General features: G+C 38.4%; 1 protein-coding gene across 1 annotated transcript; it reads right to left on the reverse strand.

The window, feature by feature from the left end:
* Nucleotides 1-6,740: 6,740 nt before the first annotated feature.
* On the reverse strand, nt 6,741-9,038 carry LOC130106006 (macrophage mannose receptor 1-like). The gene is made up of 4 exons (XM_056272204.1): nt 8,999-9,038; nt 8,270-8,632; nt 7,483-7,827; nt 6,741-7,112 (listed from the first exon to the last, which is right to left on the reverse strand). The coding sequence occupies exons 1-4, from the start codon at nt 9,036-9,038 to the stop codon at nt 6,745-6,747; spliced, it is 1,116 nt and encodes a 371-aa protein (XP_056128179.1). The 3' UTR covers nt 6,741-6,744.
* Nucleotides 9,039-9,619: the final 581 nt, after the last annotated feature.

The raw sequence follows: 9,619 nt of genomic DNA on the forward strand, positions 1-9,619 counted from the left end.
AGAGACAGAGGTGAGATCAGAGCTAGTGTGTGTCTCCCTCTGCTGGCAGACCTGTGTAACACACACACACACTCTCTCTCTCTCTCTCTCTCTCTCTCACACACACACACACACACACACTTTCACTCACACACACACACTCTCACTCTCACTCTCTCTCACTCTCTCTCACACACACTCTCTCGCTCTCTCTCTCACTCACTCACACACACACACACACACACACACACTCTCTCTCGCATACATCAGTGTTCACTGAGAGACAGAGGTGAGATCAGAGCTAGTGTGCTGGATACTGCTATCCATTTTTCATGATTATGAGAGTAAATTAAATTAATTTGCTTTGGTAATAAATACTAGTGTGAAATATCAAGCAAAATCAGAATGTTTTCGTCACTGAAGCTGATGTAATCCAAATCCTCACACATCTAAGTTCCCGCGCCCGTTCTTAGGTTAGAAAGAAAAGAAAAACATTGTGTGTGACAGCTTGTTATCTCGGTGTCACTATGACTGACGCTGGTTTTAAAGGTGAAGCTAATATAAATAATGTGTGCAGCCGTAGGCGAAGGTTAACCAACTCTAGGGACACGCTTCATCATCATCTCAGCATCCCGGACAAAATAACCAAAACAATCCAAGATTTGTATTTAGTACAGTGGCGAGATGAACAAATAAACAGACATCACCTGAACATATTATTACATTACAGTTTAGTAGTAACGACTTTATGAATTTCGTCAATGAGAAAAACGAATGCATCAGAAATACAATTGTAAATGATCATTGTTACAAAGGGCCTTGTATTTAGCACTTCAGGTCATAGATTTATATTAGAAGTGTTTTCTTACTGAGAGTTGACATATTCAATGACTATGGACCGTCAACGCCCCCTTGTGGAATAACCGAGTAATTGTAATATGCTGGAAAGTGCGTTAGTTGTTGTTATGAATCCGTAGTGTGGACTGCGGAGCCCGATCTTATTTCATTTGTTGTTTATTGTTATTTGTGGATATTGTCGAGTATGCTGGGAAAAGTGCTTCGTCACGGGTCCGATCCCCAGTCTGACCAAAGTTAGGTAAGATAACAAAAGTGAATAATATGACTTCTGGATATGTTCTTATGCCTTTCTAACTATTGAAATGTCTTTGTTATTGATTAATAATTATTTTATCAATGTTAAGTATTGATATATTGGTTTCTATTTGTCTTATAGAACCACAAAAAAGTACACCCAATAAATACTCAACAAAACCTTTGTCATCTTCATTGCGTCCTGGCCAGATGTATTAATTTAACCCGAGCCACATCGGTCACTACATAACAATCATAAAATACTCTTAGATCGATTACAAAATTACACTGGTGTTCAGGGACAGGCATTGAGATGGTTTAGATCGTATCTATCAGACTGTTACCATTTTATGTACTTAAATGAGGACAAATCTAAGATAATGTCAGTAAATTATGGAGTGCCGCAAGGATCGGTGTTAGGCCCTCTGCTATTCTCAATATATATGCTGCCACTTGGTAATATTATAAGAAAACATGGAATTAATTTCCACTGTTATGCCGATGATACTCAGTTATATATTTCATCACGGCCAGATGAATTCTCTAAATTGTCCAAGTTGACAGTGTGTTAAAGATATGAAATATTATTATAATAAAAAAATATTAAATTCAGCTAAGACTGGGGTATTACTTAATAAATTTTTTTCTTTAAAGAGTCTGTGAAAGAAAAAGTGTCTGATTCTGAAGATAAAGTGAGAAAACTATTCAGTGAAAAGTTACCGTTGGATCACTTGAAAATAGAGCTCGACTGGGCTCATAGAACTGGGAAGCCAACGACACCTTGAGAAAAGCCCAGACCCAGTGTGGTCAGATTTCTGCGGCTTAAGGACAAACTTGCGGTTCTGGATAAAGCAAAACGCTTGAAGGGCTCAGGCATTTTCATCTTCAATGAGGTCTTCTCTGAAACCGTCCGGCAAAGAAGGAAAGATCGACTCCCTGCAATGAAGGCGCTCGAGAGAGATTTGAGTTATGACAAACTATTTTTTATTTTTTTTAGACAACTATGAATTTAAAGTTAGGGATGATCTATGTCCGGGGGTAGGATCTGTTTTTGTGGAGCTCTCTGGGATTTTTGGTGAAAAAAGTGTCATTTATCGTTCACCAGATTCTGTTGTCAGAGATTTTAATGAATGTCTATCCAGTTCTCTTGATCTGATTAACTAGGAGGATAAACTTTGTTGCATTTTAGGTGATTTTAATATAAACCTTTAAAAAAAAAAATTCAGATGCATTAACTGCAGATTTTCTCAATATACTTTATTCTAGTTATTTTTTCCCTCTCATTCATAAACCTACTTGAGTAAAGGAGAATTCAGCAACTTTGATTGATAACTTTTTAACAAATAATTTGAGTGAAGGAATGAAATCTGATGGAGTTTTGTATTTAGATCTGTCTGATCATTTCCCTATATTCCAATACTCGTTAATCAAGTTTAATACAACTAAACAAAAAAAGAAAAAGATGCTTAAAAGAATTATGAGCAAGCTGAATGTTTCTAAATTTAAAGATATGCTTGCCGGTACTTCATGGAATGACCTTTGCAAAGAAATAAATGCTCATTTTGCATATCAATACAGTCAGGCCTTTAGTAAGCCTTGGTTTACAGTTGACTTGTTGAAGCTGCTGAGGAAAAGGAATAAATTGTACAAAAAATAGATTTCTAATCCCATGGTGCTTATACTGTACATCTTGCAGAAATAAATATACGTATTACATTAGATCGTCAAAAAAGAAATATTTCTGTGAAAAATTGATACTAAAACCACATGGAAAGTAATAAATCAGTTGTTGCATAGAGATAAGACTCATTCAGAATTACCTTCAGTTTTTTATGAAGGTCACAATTCTTTTAATAACTCATTTGATATAGCTCAAAAATGTAATAATTCTTTTGTTAACATTGGACATGAATTAGCCAGTAAAGTTCCTGTTTGTAATGGTAATCCACTAGATTTTATTATAAGGAATTATCCTTCTATTTCTTTTTTCAGCCTCCTGACGTTGTGATATTATTGATGAACTGAAAACATCTTCCGCTGGCCATGATAATATTTCTTCATTCCTGGTCAAACAGATCAAGCAGTTTATTTTGCAGCCACTGGTTTTCATTTTTCCACTTTCTCTGAGAACAGGAGTTGTACCAGACGATTTAAAAGTTGCCAAAGTTATTCCTCTGTTTAAAACAGATGACCCTTGTTGTTTCAATAATTATAGACCCATATCCATATTGCCTTGTTTTTCAAAAATATTAGAAAAAGTTATATACAAAAGGATCTTATTCCATCTTGATTCTAATTTAATTCTTTACGGTTTCAGGAAAAGTCATTCTACATATATGGCCTTGCTTCATTTGATTGATAAAGTAATGAATTCACCTGTAGTATATTCGTCGACTTCTCAAAAGCTTTTGATACAGTCAACCATCATATTTTATTGCAAAAATATAGTTTTCATGATGTCACGCTTGAATGGTTAAAAAATTATGTTTCAAACAGACAACAGTTTGTTTGGATTAATGGATGCTATTCCAACAAAGCCAGACTACCTTGTGGGGTCCCACAGGGGTCCATTCTTGGACCATTATTATTTCTTATTTATATTAATGATTTATCAAATATTCTTTTTCCAATAATGTTTGCAGACGACACAACTTTAGTTTATTCTCATTCAAATTTTAATTTTCTGATTAAAAATGTAAGGTTTAACTGCATATGCTACATGGTTCAGATTAAATAAGTTATCGCTGAATACAAAAAAATTATAATTATATAATTTTTAGTGGAAAAAAATCATATTCTAAGGACCTCTCACAAGTCAAAATAGAGACTGTGGAGATATCCCAAGTTTCAACAACACGATTCCTTGGAATTTTTGTTGATGAGAATTTGAATTGGAAAACACAAATTGATTGGGTTAGCAAGAAAATAAATAAATCTATTGGTATAATTAGAAGGATTCGCAATCTTATTACCGCAAATTGTCGTCTTACACTCTATTACAGTTTAATTTATCCATATCTTTCATATTGTAATATAGTTTCTTACGTGCAGATTCAGATTTAGGGGTACCAAACTATAGAACAGCTTTTCCCACCTAGCAGCAAACTCCTCCTCATTAACATGTTACGAAAAGCCCATTTAACTGCTGTCTTAAAATTTTAATATAGAAATTATCTTACCTTTATGTTATGATCATATTTTTGTTTGTATATTTCCATTACTGTCATTGTCATTAAAATTGGTTGATGTTATGTGTATGTATACATGTATGTGCATGTGTGTATTGTGTGTGTGTTATGGATATATGTATCACTAGTTTGTTATTACTTTTATGTAGTCAAATGTTATTTTTTATGTTCTTTTTGATTTTATTGTAATTATATCTATAGGTGGAGGCGTTAAATAAGCCCATTTGGTTTGTTTTTTGCCTCTTCCTGCACATAAATTGATAATATTTGTCTTATTTTGTTTATCTTATGTCTTGTTTATTATTATTATTAATGTCATTTTTATGTAATTGTAAAAGGCCAGGTTAGAGGATAATTTGCTGATCTTTTTGCAGAAAAATCGTGGAATAGAGTTATTGTAACTGATACTGAATATGTCATGCAAATGTCAAAATATAATGGAAATGCAAATACATTGTTGGATGATTATAAACATGGTATTTTGCCTGTTTATGCCTAAATGTAACTAGCCCCTCTAACAGGACAACTGGCCCCAGCTTGGCCCCCCAGTTGAGATGGTCTAGAACCGCCACTGCTAATTAGTATCATAAGACTCAAGGTTTGTAGATGAACGCATGATAAAGATCTATGAGTCAAAAACGGTGGTTTTGCCAAAAATAAACAAACAATGACTGTCTTCAACACACATCAGTGTGGATACATGAAAAGTACCTGTTGGAATATTTGCATGGATTGAAAAGAATTGCAGAGAGTCAGGAACATGAAGCCAATGGTGTTCACCAACCTTCTCTACTTTTACTTACAAACATCAGCATTTATTCAGGGTTCAGGAGAGTGTGACAGCCAACCAATGAGAATATACATTACATTCTTATAGAATGTGAGACAAGTCCATTTATGGCCACTTTTCTAAGTAAAGAAAGAGGGACCCTTTCTAGGCTGCTTTCCAAGAAACACACTGACATACATAGAGTGTACATTAAAACAGATGTGTGCAGAGAAGCTCTCTCCACTCCAACCCCTGAAGCCTCATAGACCAAAAAGGAAGAAAACAGGGTGAAACAGAGACAGAAAAGTCAAGTCAAGTCAAGTCACATTTATTTATATAGCGCTTTTCACAATACAGATTGCATCAAAGCAGCTTCACAGTGATAACATGAAAGTAGTGTGCATAGAAAAGTCAGGCTGATTAGATTTATCTTACACTACCTTTCAAGGAAAGTCTGTTTTTTATGATCAAATGGCGTTAAAAAAGGAACTGGAGCTTCTAACGGCAGTGACTTTACTAATCAGCGATTGGCTGGGGCGTATTGTGCCATATTGCACGTCGCAGTTTCTCCCATTCATAAGTAATAGGAGTGTTTCTATATTGATCAAATCCATGTCACCATCATTCACTCACCGTAATGTCATGCATTGACCATCTTCTGAAAGCTCATATGCGCATTGATTCCAGGTTTGTACATGAATCTTCCCTCGCCACAGATCTCAAATGCAGCTCTACCAGTCGTTCCAGCCGTCTATAGTAACCAAACCATTGGTGGACCCCATAGACTAACAAAAACATGGACCTTATTTGTGTTCATCAGAAGAAAGAAATTCATAGAGGTTTGGAACAACTTGAGGGTGAGTAAATGATGCCCGAAGTTTCATTTCTGGGTGAACTGTCCCTTTGTTTAAAGCACACAACATGTAAATCTCTAAGTCGTGGATAACGTGCTGATGACAGCTGAAGTAAAAGCGCAAACAAAGACTCGTTCATTGGAATCTGATGGAAAGGAGATGTGCGAATGATTGGATTGTCAAGCTACAAGCATGAATGCAAACACTGTGTAAACAACCTGAACTCGTTTCTGCTGAATCCTGCGGTCGGATTCTTCCTCTTCACTAGACACGAACTCTGGATATTTACACCAAACAGAGCAAATGACAAACCACATCAATCATAGAGTTTATATCAGAGCTGGTCAAACACACCTCCACCAATCTGCTCAACATCACTGAGCTTTAGAGTCATCATTACACCAACATCTGTACATGACTTAACCATGGAGGATTTAAAATATCCCATGTTCATGGCGATTATTATATATTGGACCTTACACCATAGTTCAGCCAAAACTCATCATTCTGTCATGTGACTTTCTTTCTTTCTTCCGTGAAACAACCTTTTAAACAACATTGAAACACATTTGTGACACTGTTTTAACCACTCTATATATTATGATGATTTTATGTATATTAGAGTTATAATAGTATTACATGTTGTCTTAGTCATTTTAGTCCTCTTATCTGTTTTAATGTAACGGAAATGAGGGATGGACAATAAACCAAGTTCAGCTTGGAAAAAGATTAAAGAAGATTAAAGAAAATAGTCCAACGCCGTGGTACAGCGAGCACACTCAGGCCCTTAAGAGAGCAGCCAGAAACATGGAGCGCAACTGGAAGAAAACTAAACTAGAGGTGTTTCTTTTGGTTTCGGCGCTCAGTCCTCATAGTTGGAGCAGATGAAGTTGAGTGCGCGAGCTGGAGGAAGGCTGACCCAGCGCTGATCTCCTGCCGTCTGCATGGCTCCGACTCTCCGCTCGCGGCTGCAGTCTCGCGGTCCGGCGCCGTCGCCCGCCGCCCAGCTCTGGTAACACACCACCTCGCCCCGCAGCCACAGCCACATGTCCATGGCGCAGTAGTGGTGCAAACCCATCCACACGGCCGGCGTCGAGGCGTTTCTGGCCGCGGTCCTCACGCGCCGCTCGATCTGCTCGCTGGTGACCGACACCAGGTCCACGTGGTTCTGTCTGCAGTATTGCATGGCTTCAGCCCAGCTCAGGTTCTGCTTGACGAGGGTGAACTGATCTGTGAAGTGAATCACAAGCTTGAGATTGAATTCTGATCTCAATTCTGTATCTGTATCTTTCAACATTCCTTCTGATGTTCATTCATGTTTATCTGGTGCTGTAACTAGTAGTAAAGAGGCACTACAGCAATACAGCAAAGTGATCAAACTGACAGAATGTGAAAGCTGAGACTTTGTTTCAAATCAAAACTCACACAGCTGATTGTGATTATTGGATGTTTAGTGAAGTTTTGTTCAAGCATCAACTGAAAACAGCTTCTTAAAGATTGATTATTGAGAATTGAGAATCAACATCACTTCATCAAAATCGCTATTTTTAACTGAGCCCAAATAATGGCGTTCTCTTATTTTCCACATGCGTGGACTCACCTTCATAACAGACGAATGGAAACAGTGAGACACAAGGCCAGTCCTCCCACTGTCCCTTTCTCTGTCCAATGAACACCATCACTGTGGCGTTTTCAAGGGGTCCGTCGGGTTCGCCAGATGCCCAGTTTCTGAACGACGAGGGACTCTTATCGGACCATTCCCATGGGTCTCTGAACAGGCCGATCCAGACTGAACTGGCGTTGCTGGTGTTCACGAGCTGCTGAATCAGCTGATTCTCCTTCTGGTTCCTCACGCTGGTCAGATCCACATGGTTCGCTCTACAGAAGCTCTGAGCGGATCTCCAGCTCTTCATCTGCAGCACAGGGACGAACCCTTTAATGGTGTCTGCATGCCAAGAGAAAATCAACATCATGTGAAAATACCCCTCATTTAGTGTTCCGGGTCAAAAATGACCCGCCTTTTAAATCTCTTGTTATGCTTTATTATCATCCAATATTGGGTTCGATCTTTTAGTCAGTGCTTTTTCTTTCAATTAGCACAGATTTTGTATTTCATCCTGGATCTGACTGATCCTAGGCCTCGTTGATGTTTTGAAGCTTGATTGAACTCTTTTCGTTTAAAAATGGATGAGCATGAGCTCGGATCAATGAGACCTAAGATTAATCAGATCAGCAAAGAAACACAAAACCTGTGCTAATTGCAAGAAAACAAGAAAGCAAAAAGATTGAATCCAATGTTTGGTGTAATGAATGCTGATTCTGCCCTTGTAATGATTGAGTGCATGAAAGTTTAATACTGTCAGAATGGTTTGTGTTGAGTCTCTCACCGTTGTAGCAGATGAAGAAGTGCTGTGCTGTGCAGTTATCGATACGCCACAGTCCGTCCTGGTCCATGTAAGCGCAGTCCAGGCTTCCGCTGGTCTGGTTCGGCGCCCAGTTGCGATACAGTGAATGGTGTTTGGTGTAGAAGGCGGGATCGCCCAGAGACCAGCTCCACTCACTGCTGACAGTCTTCAACAGCCCGATCCAGAAGTCTTGATCCGTGATCCTCAGCAGATCGCTCAGGTCTCCGCTGTTGCTGACGCTGGCCAGATCTCGGTAGTTCTGACGGCAGTATCGCTGAGCTTCGGTGCAGTTCACGGACCTGCGCACAAACTCATACTGACGCGGAGGCGACGAGCTGAAGGCGACTGCGAACGGCAAGAGTTCATTTCAGACAACAACACATTAAATCCATCAAAAGGGACACTTTTCAAATACATGCTGTTCTTTGGAACTTTTTTTATTCATCAAACAATCCTGAAGAATAAAACGTGTTAGTTTCCACAAAAATCTGAAGCACCACAATTGTTTTCAACATTGATAATAATCAGAGATGTGTCTTGTGCAGCAAATCAGCATACTATAATTATTTCTGTAGTGGTTTTGTAATAATATCTCACTGCATTTTTGATCAAATAAACGCAACCTTGGTGAGCAGAAGAGACTCTTTCAGAAACCCTAACACATCTCACTGACCTCAGTGTATTTATAAAGAAACAGACACACATCTGTACCTGAGAGCAGAAGCGTGATCAATGCAGCGTCCAGGTCCATTTCTGAGGAGTTTGTGTCTGATCACTATCAGATCTCTCTCTCTTACTCTCTCTCTCACTCAACCCATCAAACACCATCCAATCACACATGAGACAGGCTTTATCCACTGCCACCTCTATCTCTGTTGCCCTCAGAGGCAGTTATGACAAACTTCATGACTAGATTAGCATCTGGACCTGATGGGATATTAAATGAAATGCTTCAATGCGTTTGTGATTGCCGGTCACGTTTCTGATTCAACTGGATTCAAGGACTGATAACAGCCATCCTCTTTATTAATGCAGATCAATACCATCCCAATAACTTCAATAAACCAAAATAAGTATGGTTATGGTTATGGTTGGACACGGTTTTAAGCACAATGGTTGAAAGCTGTAAATACAATCACTTGCTGCTTATTACTTTTGATCAATAGGCTGACACCACATTGATCTGGGGTGGTCAGTGTTGGGTGACAGTGACACACATAAAGTTTGGTGTTAAAATATACAATCTTTACACATATACAGCCTCAGATGCAGTTTGGCATTACGCCATTGGATTCGTTGATGTGGTATACAAAAACGATCTAGGAGGAGTTA

This window comes from Rhinichthys klamathensis, unplaced genomic scaffold (assembly GCF_029890125.1).
Source record: "Rhinichthys klamathensis goyatoka isolate OS25496 unplaced genomic scaffold, OSU_Roscu_1.1 h1tg000331l_1, whole genome shotgun sequence".
NCBI classification, from domain to species: Eukaryota; Metazoa; Chordata; class Actinopteri; order Cypriniformes; family Leuciscidae; genus Rhinichthys; species Rhinichthys klamathensis.